Raw genomic sequence first — 15,911 nt, 5'->3', positions numbered from 1 at the left:
TGGATGCAAGTTGCAGCAAGGGAAATTCCAGTTGAATAAAGGAAAAAAATTCTGACAGGAGGAGTGATTAAGTCCAGAGAATTCTCCCTCTGTGAGATATTCAAACGTTGGCAAAATAAAGCCCTGAACAACCCGATATAATTTTGAAGTTGATCCTTCTCTGGGCAGGGAGGTGAACTAGATCAGCTACAGACTCCTTCCAATTTGATGCTGTGATTCTATGATAATAGAAAAGAATTTTTTTTTCCTCCTGTGTGAAAATTCCTGCTACGCCTGCATTTAAAGTCAGGTGACAAAAATAGTTTTGACTGTTTTGTTGGTACTATTCCAGAACCCAATATCAGAATAACAAAGTTATTTTTCTGTTATTTCAAAAAAAGCTAGTATTGAGTACATAATCAAGTAAGCCTAAAATCCAGTGCTTGTTTTCAGGAATCTGTTTCCACAGTTGAAATGGATTTCCAAAATACATTCAGTTAGGCTCCTAAATTGAAATTCTCAGCTCTTCAAAGCTAATGATAAAGACTTAAAACAACAGAGGTTACATAGAGAAAAAGTGAACCAATATAACTCCATTCGTGTGTCAGAATTGAAAAATTTATGCCAACATTCCAAAAATAGTAGAGTTAAAACCACATTCCACTATCAAACAAAGTAATCAGACTATTACACTCAAGTAATTTTTTTAAATATTGGTTTAATTTACGAGTAATTTTCCCAGTTCTATAGAATTCATTGTATTTGTTTATTGCAGAATTTTTAAGCTCAAATATAGGTTATTCTTAAAAAGGAAAAAAAGAAGAATATAAGGACTTCAGAAGGCCTAAATGGTTAGATGGAGACATTGACACCTTTAACTAGTTTGAAGAATAATCTGTCCTTTTAGAAGGGGTGTGTGTGTGTGTGTGTGTGAAAGAGACAGAGGTGTAAGTAGTTATGGCAATATATGCCTGCAAGTGCATCTTTCCTGATAAGACAAATATCCTACTATAAGGAATATTTAAAATATGAGAAAGTGAACTTTGTGTTGGGTGAACATTTCATAGGCATCATCATATACTTGACAAATATGTGTCCATGCTTGCTCCCTTAGTTTGTAGCCTGGCTTGCTGGCATGTGCTCGATTGTTGCATGAAAGATGGTCTGACCAGCCTGTATTTCTGACGCAATCACACCATCAGCACAGTAATTATTTTGTGAGCTTCCTTATTTTTGTTTCTTTCTCATTGCCTGAATATAGATGCCAACTCACATAAAAATACTTTGGTGATTGCCTCAGGTGTGTTAGTTCAGGACAGACATTTAAAGATACCTCTCATCAAGAAGGTGTTTGTCTGGCAGATAGGTTTGTTTTGAAGCTAAGGGATGGTGAAGGGAAAACCCCTGTTTCAAGGACTCCTGTTTTGACTACTGCTCTAGATGTCGTGTTTTATGATCATCCAAGCTTGCTATCATTGACACACAGCAGCCTAGTTTCTGGTGATTTACGTGTTTTCCTTTTTCCAGTTATTGAGCTAAATTAATTGGTTTCTGGTTGGTCACAAATACCAGAATCATCAATGCTGCTGTTTTTGTTGGGTGAGTTACAGAACAGTAACAATTGTTTTTGCTTACTTTCCTCAGAAAGAACCTGTGTTTTGTGAGCTGACAGCCATGAGAAAAAACCTGTCCTCTAATGCCTTCCTGTTTCAAAGTTTTATTGACCCTGCTTCAGAGTTCTATTGACCACTGCTACCCTGTTTTGACACCTCCTCCTCCTCTCTCTCCTCCACACAGACACGTGCACCAGCGAACAGCCCTCTGACCACCAGCATCCTGAGCATACCCTGTATAGTGAGCTCAGAGCTGGGGAGAAGCCCTGGTGTCCTGCTGGGACACTCTGCTGGCTCAGGGCACCATCCCCCTTCCTTTGGGCTCTTTCATGTCAACATAATGGTTTTGAGGGGTTTTTGGTTAATCTTTTTAATTGCCTGAGACAGCTCTCTGTATTTTATTTTAATGTATGGCATTTTGAATTGAAAATGACTTTAACTCAGGGGTTTTGGCAAAATTCAGATTTCACAGTAAATTCACAGGCAGTGGAAATGTCCCAAATCAACCAAACTGTAGAAGGATCCCAGAAGATGCACATTGCTTTTGTTGCAATCCATTTCAGTTCTTCTTCTCTATCGCTGGAATGAGTTCTGTTTAGCTACATGCAGCCAGTTCCTTCAAAAGAGAGAGTCTTGGGTGGTTGTATTATCAAACAAGAAAAAAAAAAATTGGCAGAAACTTGCATTCTCAACACAGCCAAATATTTTGTACCCGAAGTACTGTCCTCCTTCAAAACAATTACACATAGCATAACAAAATTACAGATTCCAAGACCCTTTTCATTTCTGTTTTAATTTAATTTAGAGTTTGCATGCCTAATAGTATTTTCAATATGCGTTTCTGGAATTTGTGGTTTGAACTTTCGTCTTCTGAAAAATAGTAAGTTTTATATAGGCACCATGTGTTTGGATCTAGGTTTATTTTGACTGAAGGAAATGATTTGTCAAGACATTTTCTCTTTAGCATTTCCCTGAAAGCTCATGTTTTCCAATTCTTATACTGGGTCTCCTTTCAGTGTGCCCCATGTTCTGCATGCATGTTTATTATGAGTTTGTTTTTGCTAGGAAAGATTTTAGCAATCATAGAATCCCAGAATCACAGAATATTCTGAGTTGGAAGGAACCCACAAGGATTATCGAGTCCAGCTCCTGGCCCTGTGCTGCACCATTCCCAAGTATCACACTATGTGCCCAAGGGTATTATTATCCAGGCAGGCATGGTGTTGTGACCACTTTCCTGGCAAGCCTGTTCCAGTGCCGTGGAATTGTAGTATATATGCTATCAACAAAGTCAGGGAGTAAGAGAATAATACCCAGTATGCAAATACTCAGCTCACTAATACATCTGTCAAAGGCTTTTGTACTAGATTCAAATGCTTAGGAATTCAAGAGCTCCTTGTCTAGGGAGCAGCATTTAACAGGGAACCATCCCCATGTAATCAAAGCCAGCTAGCCTGGAGAGAGAACATGGCATGTCCCTGTGCTGGCTTCAAAAAGAAGAGCCCTTGCTGAAGGTTACCAGGCAGAAAGCCTGACAGACCTGCAGTATGAAAAATTGCCAAAAGACTAAATATAGGAAAGCCACAATAAGGAAAAGAAGAAGAGCTGTACCCTCAGGATCTGGAGCCACAAGGATCAAAGCAAGCTGCTGTGGTGAGGAAAGCAAAGAAACCCAGCTCTGCCCGATCATGGCTTGACACCAATTTCATTCAGTCGAGTGAATGCTGTTAAAAGCCTATGCTCTAAAAAGGAATAAAACTATTTTGTCACTTTTCAGAACTGAACCTTTGGAGTGTTTCATATTACAAGGTGATGTGACAGAGCAATTGCATGGGATCTGTTGACATCCCTCCCAAAGACTGGATCAAGGTAGTGTCAGGATAGTGTGTTTTCTCAAGAAGGAAACAGTTTGCTAGGAAACAGCAAAGTTACCAAGCTTCTAGAAGTGGCTAAGAGGAAACTGATGTAAAGCGTCACCTTCAAATTTAGAATTAAAATACACATTTAAAATTAATTAAAGCATCACCTTCACATTTAAAATTAATTATGAGGTCTTAACTAAAGTGGGCTATTTTTGCCATTTTAAAGATAACTGAGGAAAAATGAGACAAGTATTTTCTTGGAGCTAAAGGTTCTCTATATTAGTTACAAGGTAGTCATAGAAGCATTGAAAACTCTGAATTGAAACAAGCTGTAAACTGATTTTATACTATAATGGATCCTATTTATTTTTATTGGATGAATTGTAAAAGATTATTCACTGCACCGGTGAAAACACATTGCATAAAATTCTTTTCCATGTTGACCTCAGGCAGGATTCTAGCATGTTTAGGCTGGACTCCTTGCTTCTGCTGGGTAGTAATCTACCCCTCATTCCCTGAAGTCTCCTGTGTATGTGTATCCAAAGTAAACATCCACCCAAGTTCTCTCCTCCCTCTCTGGGAAAGGGAGGGAAGTAATGAAGAAGGAATGGAGGGAGAAACTCCAAAACTTCAGGAGAAACTCCCACAGGTTTCAGGGGAATCCATGGAGATTTTATTTCCCTGGAGACAGTTAATTAGCTCTAGTTGGGCTTTATCCTCATTGATTTCCCTCTCAGCTGCTACATCATTCCATTAATATTTCTTTCTGAGCTTCCTCTTGGATCTTCCTCTAGCCACTTAGGGAGCTGATCATTCCCTGGATGGACCTGGATGAAATGAGTAGAAATAATGCTTTTCTTCATTTTACAGGTGAATCGCCCTCACCCTGGTGATCATCCCCTTCTGATCATCTTTATGGTTGGAGGAGTGTCCATTTCCGAGGTCAAAATGGTGAAGGATTTGGTAGCAACACGTAAACCTGGTACCCAGGTACAAACAGCTCTAAGCATAAGTTCCTATCAAAAAAAACCCTAAGAAAATTCATCAAATAGTGTTCCCTATAGTGCTGGTACCAAACCTACAGAAAGCCACAGCCATATGGGCTGGAATGATGATAGGATTTTGCTGTGAAATATCCATAGGCAACAAGTATTCAGGCACCAGGGGTCTGTTTTTTCACATTATAGTCAGCAACAAAAGTTCAAACTCAGGTTGGAGAGTTCAGAACAGACTGGCATTAATTTGAAGGAGCTTCCATAGTGTCTCAAGAGATTAGTTTCTTTCTATTCTTTATAAACAGAAACATTTGCTGTCCAAAAAGCTACAGGGCCCCTGGCTGTCCATCTACGGGACATAGTGCAAGGATTCTCAGGAGCCTGGGTACCACCTAGTGATTTACCAGTGGTAATCCTACAGGCAAGCCATGTAGCAATGGTGAGGAGCAAAATAAATTAACCTAGATACAGCTGTACTGTTCCTGTGTCTGGCCAGGTGTCTCTGATAGATAGCTGACCACTAGACCTTAAGTAGCCTGAAGCAGGTTATGTAGAGAAAGCCCCAAATCTCTGCATCCCTTAAATGTGCTGTTGGACTCCTGGAAGAGGATGGTTCCCACAGTGAAGCTTCGGTAATATTCATGTGTCTGATCTTTGCCACATCTCTGGCAGCAGAACTTGACTACAGTAACTGTCATCTGAATGGAGGAAGGAGAGGAGGAGTGAGCTCTGGTGGTACCTGAGATTTTAAAAATCATCATTCATTGTGGAGGACCAATCAGGTGTCTGTTGAGTACTGCAGATACGTAAGATAATACAAAAACTCTAAAGTGCTGTGTAACCAGCGGCATCATAAACATAATTCTGTTTTCCAGGGTGGCTTGTAAGCATCTTGTCTTCAATTCCTATGGAAGGTGGTTTTGATTAGTGAGAAATCATTAGCACAATGAAGCCAACCAAAGGCAAAGCAGCCCCTCAGTTTGACATGTGTTTCCATGTTCAGTTGTCTTTGCAAGGCATTCTCAAGCAGTATTTTGTAAGATGGAGTACTGTTTTAGCAAGGTTTTTTTTTTTTAATCTGATACCATGTTTCTTCCCCATTAGTCTGCTGCTAATCTCCTCAAAATAGCAAATTATATTTTCCTTCTTGGAGGGGAACTGAGTTGTGACACACTGATGGACAAGTTAATCCACACACAAAATGTATTAAGACACCCTGAAAGATAAACAGAGGGTTAACATCTGAGTTGGTTGAAAACTATGCAGGGAGATTTTCAACTAGCTTTCTAGAGGGACTTAAGGCTTGACAGTGGTGACATGGGATCTGGTGTTGCTTTGCTTTGGCTTAACCCTGGCAGCAGGTCACCCGCTGAGGCAGATTCCTAAAGCATTTTAAGCTTTTACTGCATCTTGCCCTTTATCCAAATGCGCTGTGTTAGAGGTGAAAGAACTTTGGGGAAGAGGCAGGAGGAGGAAGAGAAAGAAGAAACTAAGCAGTTGTGCAAATCTCTCACAAAAAAAAAGTTTGTAAGTTTGTTGGCTTTACCTGGGTTTCTGCACTATAGCTGAATGTGCAGCACCTGTTTAGGATTATTTTCTTTTGAAAAAGCTAGGCATTTATCTAACTCAAGCCAGGGTTTAACAGAGCCTTTTTGTGCTGTTCAGGCTTCAGGGAAATACTGGCCTTCCAAGTCCATTCCAGTCAAACAAAGCACTAACATTTATACTAATTACTGGCTCTTGGAAAAATGGAGAAATGTGTAAGTACAAAAATTTAGTAAAGTAATTGAAGAAAAACTGACGGGGTGCACTGATTACTTCAGCAACTGTTTGGAATTGAAGCAAATGACATTTAAATGTGGAATAAGAGACACATGTTTCCATCCACAGAACTGCTCTGCATCTGAATCTGAATGACAATTTTATTTCTCATGGAGAAGCACAAAGAAATACAGTGTTTCCTATGCATCATTTGGTTTTGGATGGTGTTAAATAGCTCCCCATAACTAGTGAGAAGTATCCTATTTTTGAAGGAAGAAATTACTTCTGTTTTACTGCTTTAATCAGGAGAGTAATAAAGTAGAAAGAGCATAAGAGAATGTTTCTCCCTCCCTTCTCCAACATGCACAACCATCCATGTGGTCATGGGTGAAGACGGCAGACTGATAAACTTTCAGATGCACCTTTAGATGTTAGCGGCATCCTTCCCTGCCTTCCCTGCTGTGCTGTGGGGGAACTTCCCATTGGAGTTCAGTGGGTCAGGATGGGAGCTCCTGGCTCTTCCACCTTGGCTGCCACTAGGAGGGGATAACCCTTCAGGTGAAGCATGAAAGACAGGCATGGAGTATGGAACAAGGAAAAGGTCTGCAAAGGACTGTCCTGAAGAGAGCTGCCTGAAGAAGAGATGGACATTACTTACCTGGGCAATTCTCCTCTTTTCTGTAAAAATGAAAGAAAAAACATTCACATTTATCCCCCTCAACAAGCCTTTCCAGATACTGGAGGGAAAGAAGTCCCTGCTGTATTCAAGCATCTTTTCCGAGACATTAAAGTTGCAGATCTCATTTTTCTCTCTGGGCTTGCTATTTGTTGCACAAATCCCCTGAGGATTGAGTGGTAGGACTCCAAGAAGAAATTGCTTTTATCTGTCAGTGGCTATTGTTGTTTGGCTTGTACATTAAAAAAACTTTAGTAACGTGTCCCTTCGTGTTTTTCAGAGTTAAGCTGCATGATAATAAGATGAGCACATTCTGTACTATAGTCTGATTCTCATGTAACTTAAGTAAGACAGTGTCAACTTTGGCATCTGCAAGTTACTGAGACTGTTTCAGGCTTATGAAGGAAGAGGTAATCAGTGTCAGTTTGCTGCAGATTGTGTGGGAGGACAAGGGAAGAGGAGAAGTGAGGGGGAGGCTATCACCAATACAGAAGGGATCTTTTCAGTATCTGAAGTGAAAAGATGAAAGAAAGAACAACAAAAAAAGTTGAAATGCAGCATTACCACATACTTAAGCCACATGATGGTCAGCACAAAGCATTTGATAGCTGCTGCAGTAGATGGACACACATTCTCTGTTGTTGATGTTTGTGCTTCCTCTCCTTGGTTTTGCGCTGAAGAAGCAAATTCATTTTCAAGTGAGCTAGTGTGATTAAATCTGCCCCCAGATCCCTACCTGCAATCCTGACCCTACGGACACTGCTAAACTTGGGGCTTGGTAAGAGCAGTGTCCTATGATTTCGACCCTGGGTTAGCTCCTCACGGAAAGAGTGTACACACTCACTCCTGGATGATAGCTTTGCTCTGCAGAGAAGTCTTCACACCACATAATTATATACTGGTTTTCACTTAGGGAAAACAGATACCTGCACCTAGCAGGATGTGTATCATGGTTGTAGTGAGCAATGGTTTCATTCATCAGACCCATCTAGGATTAAAAACGGGAAGAAACTAAAGTGATAACATCTGACAGTGCTCAGGCTTGAGCCTGATGTGCAGAACAGGCTGTGCCTGGTCTGAAAAGGTGGTTTGGAACCAGCAGTCTGGCTTCATGCAGCAGGCACTTCTGTGGTGCTCACCTTACCTTCAACTGAGAGGAAAAAGTTGTGACCCAAATCGAGAGGAAACCACGGCTTCATAGGCTGGTGCCTCACAGTAAATGCACTGGCAGTCACAATAAATCACCAGGTAAAATGTGGGTAGAAATGTGTCAAAGCACACATTCATTAAGCATACAATGCTAGTAGTCATTGTGCTCCTTAAAGCGATTTTACTACAGTTATTAGCAAGCAGACAGTTTTGCTGGACAAGTTGTATTGCTCTATCAGTAAACACCAGAAGCAGACAGCCTGACTAGAGCTGGGTAAAGCAAACAGTTACTATCTATGGCTCATTAGTACTGTCTCAATCCCTTTCAGTTTGACTTGTTGCTTCTTGTTCCCCTTCTTTCAGGTAATTGTGCTCTCCTCTGTACTCCTGACACCACACAGTACTGTTGAGTTGTTGTTTGCCTCAGACCGTCTCCAGCCTGACGCTCGTATCTGATGGGGGAGGCTGTGGAAAAGATGAGTGCCTTGCCTGGAAACATCAAATCTCTGCTCTGTCACTCTTCTCAATAGCCCTCAAAAACTGATGTGTCAACTGCTGCACTTACAGCTCCAGGTGAAACAGCTGGGTGTCTGGCTGCAAGGGAACACCTGCAGCAGCTCATGGGCAGCTCTTCAAAATGGTCCAGTTGTCTGACAGCAAACCTCTCCTCCTTGTCGATAGCACTGTGCAGTGCTGAATCACTCCCGGCCTCGCTCAGCATGGTGAGGGTGACTGTAATAATTCCCTAGCAAAGGAGCAGCTGAGAGCCAGGTGATGCACAATTTGCACTTCCCAAGCAGTACCATTTTTCTTGATGGTTTTGCTGGGTTTGCTGGTGGGAAATGCTGATGAAGGAGTGAGAGGCTAGCAAAATCCACCCTCTGTCATGCTACCTTGCAAAATGTGTGCCTTATACAATGTTAACAGCCTCTACTCTGACTTTGTCCCTCACTCCAGAGAGATCATGGAACACAGCCCTGATTTAGCTGGCACAGCAGCTCGCAGCCTGGTGATGCTCTTTCAGCAGGACCGTTAGAGGCAGGGAAGCAGAGCCAGACTCAAAGGCTGGGTTACATGGCTACTTCTCTCTCAGCTTTCCATTTCCTGCTCTAGTTTCTCCACCCACAGTCCCAGAAGAAAAGACAGTTTCTGATGGCACACATCTCTGTAGATTTATGCAGGAGGCCATATGGGCTGTGATGGTTTGATGATAACTCCAAAAGAATCCTCCCCTCATATGCATTTAAAAAAGAAATAACAAAAAAATAAAAAGGGTATGATCCCATTTTCAAGAGGCCACAGCACAGATTCTTTCTTGAGCTAGATTTCTGAACAGCATGGTCAGAAAACAGCTTTTATTTTTAATTTATGCTCATGAAATAGCTTCAATCAAATTCAGTTATGTAATTTTTCTTTATTAAACTTCGCTACAATGTGTGAAGAAAGAGCAGCAGCCAGTAGAGATTTTAATTACATATAGCACCAAGATTTCCAAATTATAACATAAAATGGTGGCACTCTAAACCTGCATCCTCTTACTTCATCCAAGTAATGCCACAACTACAGCTTACACTGAGTATGTGAAATTAGGTGACATTCACTCTATCATGGCATTCTTTATTATGCCAAGGGAGTAGATTAAATGGGAAGTTGTTTTTTAAATTTTGTTCACTAGCTAGCATTAGTTCTAAATGTTTATAATGGTCTTCAGAAAAGGGTGCATTTTGGTTTAAGTTCAATTTCAAGTGGCTAGAAGGAAACAATGGACTGATTATAAAGCATGGACAATGTCACCTCTATGAAAAAGAAATTTATAGGAATGACTATAGAATGGAACTTTGTGCTATAAAAATGAGAAATGCTATGAGATTGCAATATGAAAAGCTCAAGGAATAGTTTGAATAGAGCAACTGGAAAGCAAGTAGCTGGTCTCAATTTTTCTGTCATTCTGTACTGTTCAATGTTAGAATATGGTTTTTTCATAAATTCTGTAATCAATAAAGCAATGCTCTCACAATACCAAACCTGATCTGTCTTCTCCTTTTTTTCATAGTATGCAGAGCTACACATGCCAGAACCTCATATTCCTGCAATCTCTTTTACTTTTGCATTATTTGATTGCCCCTAGGAATCTAGACCATCTGTCTTGGTCCTAGAATATTTCTTAAACTCTGCCCATAGCAGAAAGGCTTACCTATGTTTAGTGGCCATTGCTGAGCTCAGGTACTCACACCTCTGAGATGCTGCTGTTTTCCTGAGCTGATGGAGGCTGCTGGTTGTGGTCTGCACTCCCTGACCTCTTTTTCATCAAATGCCTTCAGGTCTCTAACTTGGCCATCTAAAGACCTGCTGTATTGAGAAGGCAAGGAGTGAGTCTAAGCAGACATAGGTGATCTTGCATTTCCTCTGGGTCAGGTAGCTCCTTTGACTGAGATAGACACTAGTTTTCCAGGCCCACACACGCTTTGGAGGAATCTTCTCAGCCTGTGGGGCCACAGCTGTGGTAATTGATACTGGAACTCAGCCACCATCTCATACTTAAGTACTTATAGACCAAAAGTACAGTGGAGTCTTTCTAGTGGCCCTAGTGCAATAGTAAGCTTATTTGTAGGAAATAGCTGTAGCAGCTACATGGACCCTGTGCTTGGGTAAAAGGTTGAGGGATGAGGGGTCTCCTGCCAGTCCCATGGGAGCAGAAACAGTACAGAAGTTGCACGAGGAGGTGCAAGAGTGTCCGAGCCCTCTGCCTGCCACATCTAGCAATACTCAGAAAGCAAAGAGAAAATGTAAAGCTACTCTTGAGAAATTGAATTACTTCTCTGTTAGTAAGCTAAGCACTATTTGGTATACGCTCTGAGTGGAAGGGGAAGCTCAGTTTTGTTTGCAACTTCAATCCTAAGTCACTAGACTAGTAACTCGTGGTCCAAAACAATACCAGCAGCAGGATCCTGTCAGAGTTTCCCTGCATCATTAATTGCAGCTGTGTGCTAAGAAAGTGAGCCTGTATGGCCATCAGCCTAGCATTAGCACAAGCATCTTCCTCAGAAAGGCTTTTATTAAAGCTACTTTAAACATGAAAAAGGTAGATGAAGGCTTGAAATTTGATTAAGCTCCTCATGATGATATAGCTAAAACCAATTTTTTTTTAAGTGGCAGTCATGTAGAACCTGTGTACTTCCAGGTTTTGACCTACCTCACACCATTCCTTTCTCACTAAAGACCAAAGTATTTTTGACAACTAAAGAATCCTATTTTAATTTGAAAAGCCTTTGCCTTATTCAGTTCCTCTCCTACAAGAATTTCTTAAAAGGAAGTTGTAAAGCACTTGTGAGAGCAAAACCCCTGTGGTTTATGCTAATAAAGCAGCAGCATAGGCAGGAAAGGACACCTTGCTGTTTCTGCAGCATGTTAACTACCTTAAGAAAGCTATTACTTTGTCTCAACAGCTCACTGGTTGTTACTCGTTATTTCTCACCCCCAAAGAACACACAAGGAAACATGCAATTCAAAAATTTAATGTTGAACCAGGCAGTAAGAATGAAAAGTCCACTCCCTAAGAGGAGTAACTATACACAAAATAAATAAGTTATAGTTTAAACAAAAGCACAACTGGCTTTTTAAAGTGCATATGTATAAGGCCCTTAGGCTCTGAACTCCATTGGCTCAATATTAAAAAAAAATTAAGTATTTATATACTCTGCCATGTGTTTAAGAAAGAAGTGGGTCTGGCTCAGCTCAGAACAAGCCATCAGCTTCATTGCCTGGAGCCAGCCATGCTTCACACCTTTTGTTCTTTTTGTGCTTACTGCACACAGGAGAGAGAGAAGGATGTCTTAGAATGGCATTTGTATTAGACTATCACTCCACACACATTCCTCAGAAGCTCCATGTTGAATTTAGTCTGGAAAGTACTCTTTTAGGACAGTAAAAGTTGTTTGTAATTAGATATGTTTACACCCTGTGGACAATAGCTTTGCATACAAAGAGTAAGGTCAAGTTGTCAGCAATAACATGGCTAGTAAAAAATAAAGGACCATTGTTTACAGTCTTGGTGCTCAGTTCTGCCTACTTATTTTACACTTTTTTTTTTACAGAACCATTTGATGTTTGCTTATTTGTTTTGAAATACACAGAAAACAACCCAGTTCTACTGTGCAATAAAATTAAACAGTTGCATCATGCTGTCCTTCATCCATGTGAGAACAAAACTCAAGTGGTTACTTCTGAACAGGGACCTGCAGTTCAGGGTACTTCCCTGCTCAAGTTGAGTTACAGCAAAAAGGTTGTTTCTGCACAAATGAAAGCCAAATCTGTCCAACTGGGGAAAAGGCAAATTGTTTCATTTACTGAAAAGTTCCCTTTCCAAATGAAAATATTTGTTCAACAAGTTGCATACTAGAACTTTTTCAGGAGGTTTTATGGTTTTTTTTCCTTTTCTAATCTGATACTGTTCCTTTTTTAAACCTCCTTTCACAATACCTTGGATTCTACATGTGCCAGTGTTAAACACCCCAGGTTTCAATCTCAAGCTAAACATTGGGTAGACCAAGGGCTGTGCTGTCAAACAGAAGTGACAGTCCTCACTTTGGCAGACAAAGCTTGCTTAAACCTTCTCTTCAGGTCCTGCATGTTGGGGGATTTTGGCCGTGGAATAAGAGAGGTTCTCCTCCTCTCAGGGGTGCTGGTTATTTGCTGTTTATTGACTTCTTTACAGAGGAGATGGAAGGCATTGAAGACGTTGTTGTAGTTTTCACTGACAGATACTTCATAGAAAGTACAGCCCAGCATATTGGCCAGCTGAAGTCCCTGCTGAGGCTCCACCTCTTTGATATGCAAGAGATCAGCTTTGTTTGCCACAATGACGACAGGGACCACGTTCCCTGGATGCAGCTGTCGAACATGGTGGTAAAGGTGACTGAGTAGTTCAAAGCTCTTATAGTCAGTGATGGAGAAGACAATCACCAGGGCATCTGCCCAGCGAATGCATCTGTTCAGCTGGTCATTACAATCCAGACTGTGTTCATGGATCTGAAAAATTAATGGTCTCAAATCAGATAGCTGAAGTCACAAAAGATTAAAGGAATCTGTCTTCAAGACTCTGTAAAGCCAAATGGCATTTTACAGCTTCAGACATGTATTTGGATTTCACATGGTAAGTATGAACTTAATCTGAGCATAGCGAATAAATGCAGATGTTGATTCAGCTGCAAAAAGCTGGAATTTAACACTGGAGTTTGCTATACTCAAATGGAAAATTGACCTGAGTAGTTCTGCATGCAGAGAAAGACTTTGTAGTTCCACAGAATGGGAAATTAACTGGCTAGACAGTAAGTCTGGGGAAGCAAAGATATGAGCTGGAAGCATTTAGACCTGGAGTGTTGCCCAGTTCAAAAAGGCAACAGTCCAGCATTACTCAGGTCTATACATTCAAAACTTCAACTTGTGACACACTAATGAGCACAGCCACAATGTAGCAGACTTCACTTTGTCATACACATTTATGAAGCTTGTTGGGCAATGGTCATGACATTTATTTTATCATATACCATATTTCACATATACCAGTTTTAATTGTTTCTGGGTTTGTGCCTAATGTTCCTAATATACAGGACTGAAGCACTTCAGTAATTCAGCCACTCAAAAGTAATGGGCCTCCAATGAACAAATGATTCATTGAAACAGTCTCTCAGCACAGTTGGCTTGACTGGTTAAAACACAAGTTACCACCTCTCCCACAAAGAACACCAAGCTCTGAAACACACAGCAAAATATTTTAGAGAAAGACCATAACAAGATGCTGCACAGAGGGATGAATGCACACAAACACTTAGAGCTACTCTTGTAGCATGGTTGCATCTAGCTCACCTGAACTCCTGGAGTATCTTGCACTTGGATAGCCAACATCTCTCCATCTACCTGGATGTGCCTGCTGTAGAGATTACCTGACAAGAACATCAACAGGTTCACAAGGACAGTCACCACTCTACAGACAAATGTTGCTTCTGCTGCCCATTAGTTGTGTAGGGAAAGTCATATCGGCACTCATGAAGCAAGAAACCAGTGTTATAAGCTTTTTGGGTGTTAACAATATTAATGAGATGACTAGAAACCTAGGATTACATCATGAATTGACATGTATGGAAGCTGGGAATTAAATGGTAGGCAACTTGGAACTTAATCACTGTTAAAGACTGTCTTATCTTGAAGGATAAAGTAAGAGTGTAAAATAACCATCTTTCATTACATAGAAAAGCAGTTTTCTTGTCATTTAGTATTTCCACAATTTAGTGAAGCTCCCCTTGAAAAGTTTTCTTCCAAATTTTCCCTAAGCTACAACAGATGCATTTTCTGGCTTCCTGTTGGCTGGTCTGTAAAATTTTCTGGGTTGGTTGTTGGCTTTTTTTTCATTTGTTTGGCTCTTTCAAGAAATTTCCTCAACAGAAGGCTGTCTCTTTTACACCAGCGCTAGTTCAGACTCAGCACTGCACTCACTGAATAAGGTATGTAACATCATCTTTCTATTTTCCCCTTTAAACTAGCCCTGTCTAGCCCATGTAACTGCTGGCACTCAGTTTTCAGACAACCATATAACAGTAGGTTTATAGAATGTTACCCTGTTTTAGCTAACAAACTCCTTTTAAAAAAGGGGTACTTTTCACCACATAAAGCTAATTCTGCCAGAGACCTGCAGTACATCCCATCTCTAGAGCTGCTGCGACCACGAATCGCATGTGGCGGTGGCTGACGTGCCCCTTTCCGAGGGCTGCGAGTAGACCGCGGAGGGGAGCGGCTCTCGGCAGCCGCGGAGCCCCGGGGCTTCGGGCCGCCGGCAGCACCGGCCGAGCGCCCGCAGCCCGGGGCAGCGAGCTCTTCGCTCCGCACCTGCGCCTCGGCTCGGGGGGCTTCACACGCTCCCTCTCAGGGCTTGCACCCCGCGCCCCCAGACCAGCCGCCCTCAGGAGGACCCGCCAGCGGCAAAGAGCCGGGGCCGCGCTCCCCCGCCCCATCCCGGCAGGAACACAGCCGCGCCGCCGCCCGCCTACCTGCGTTCCGCTCGTAGTCACCGATGAACCGCCGGGTGAGGAACCGCACCACGAGCGCTGCGGGCAGCACAGACAGCACCATTAGCCGCGCTCCGCCGCTGCCGGCCCCCGCCCGCCTCGCCCCGCCGCTGCCCCTCACCTGTCTTGCCCACGCCGCTGCCCCCCACCACCGCGATCTTGACGAGGCGGGGCCGGGCGGCGGGGTCGCCGCCGGGCGCGCACTCGGCGATGGTGCACATGCTCTGCGTCAGGCGCATCCCGGCCGCGACCCGCGCCCAAGCTGCCGCCGCTCAGCCCCCGGCCCTTTTCTCGCCCCCGCGTCCCGCCCCGGCCCCTGGCGGCCACTCAGAGCGCCCGAACACCGCCCCGCCACTCCCCGCAACACGCCCCGAACCGCGCCCCGAAGCACGCCCCGAACCGCGCTCCGCCCATGCCGGGCACGGTGAGCGGCTGCGGGGGGCGCGGCAGACCCCGCGCCTCGGGTGGGTGGGGAAGGATGTCAGGAGTGAGGAGTCTGCGTCTGTGTGTGACCTCCCCGCTCTTCGGGAGTCAAACACCCGCAGCACCCTAAAGGCGACGGATCGAGCGTTTCTGAAGATCTCACCTCCGCCGTCGGCTCCCAAAATCCCGCCAGGCTGACCGAAACGCGTGCGGTGTCCATAAAGGCTCAGCCACCCGCCTGTGCACAGGCGGTCCTGTGTCAGTCTGGGTCGCACCTGCCGCCTCACACCTCCTGCCACCCACCTGCGGATGCCATGCCTTGCCTTGCCCTGCCTTGCCTTGCCTTGCCCTGCCCTGCCTTGCCAACACCAGAGGTGATGGTGATGGTGGAT

General features: G+C 43.1%; 2 protein-coding genes across 2 annotated transcripts in view; one reads left to right on the top strand and one right to left on the bottom strand.

Moving 5' to 3' along the window:
• Nucleotides 1-10,059, top strand: part of SCFD2 (sec1 family domain containing 2) — a 189,024-nt gene extending 178,965 nt beyond the window's left edge. The window contains exons 8-9 of the mRNA XM_021555815.2: nucleotides 4,325-4,444; nucleotides 8,399-10,059. Coding sequence (XP_021411490.2) covers nucleotides 4,325-4,444; nucleotides 8,399-8,491 — 213 coding nt within the window. The 3' untranslated portion in view covers nucleotides 8,492-10,059. The remainder of the gene's footprint in view (nucleotides 1-4,324; nucleotides 4,445-8,398) is intronic.
• Nucleotides 10,060-11,534: 1,475 nt separating this feature from the next.
• RASL11B (RAS like family 11 member B) lies at nucleotides 11,535-15,395 on the bottom strand. Its single transcript, XM_021528895.3, has 4 exons — nucleotides 15,218-15,395; nucleotides 15,079-15,135; nucleotides 13,901-13,977; nucleotides 11,535-13,063 (listed from the first exon to the last, which is right to left on the bottom strand). Exons 1-4 carry the CDS (start codon nucleotides 15,333-15,335, stop codon nucleotides 12,596-12,598), a joined length of 720 nt encoding a protein of 239 aa, XP_021384570.1. The 5' UTR covers nucleotides 15,336-15,395; the 3' UTR covers nucleotides 11,535-12,595.
• Between the last annotated feature and the right edge of the window lie 516 nt (nucleotides 15,396-15,911).

The sequence above is a fragment of the Lonchura striata genome, chromosome 4, assembly GCF_046129695.1.
Source record: "Lonchura striata isolate bLonStr1 chromosome 4, bLonStr1.mat, whole genome shotgun sequence".
NCBI lineage: Eukaryota > Metazoa > Chordata > Aves > Passeriformes > Estrildidae > Lonchura > Lonchura striata.
Note: the sequence above shows the minus strand (reverse complement) of the source record. Positions and strands in the feature narration are given on the sequence as shown.

What these genes read in the sequence shown, in the direction of transcription:
- RASL11B (XM_021528895.3), bottom strand. Translation starts at nt 15,335, where the DNA reads ATGCGCCTGACGCAGAGCATGTGCACCATCGCCGAGTGCGCGCCCGGC. An exon ending in TGACTACGAGCGGAACGCAG is followed by an intron (nt 13,978 to 15,078) that starts GTAGGCGGGCGG and finishes TGTTCTTGTCAG; the next exon opens with GTAATCTCTACAGCAGGCAC. An exon ending in AAGATACTCCAGGAGTTCAG is followed by an intron (nt 13,064 to 13,900) that starts GTGAGCTAGATG and finishes TTAATTTTTCAG; the next exon opens with ATCCATGAACACAGTCTGGA.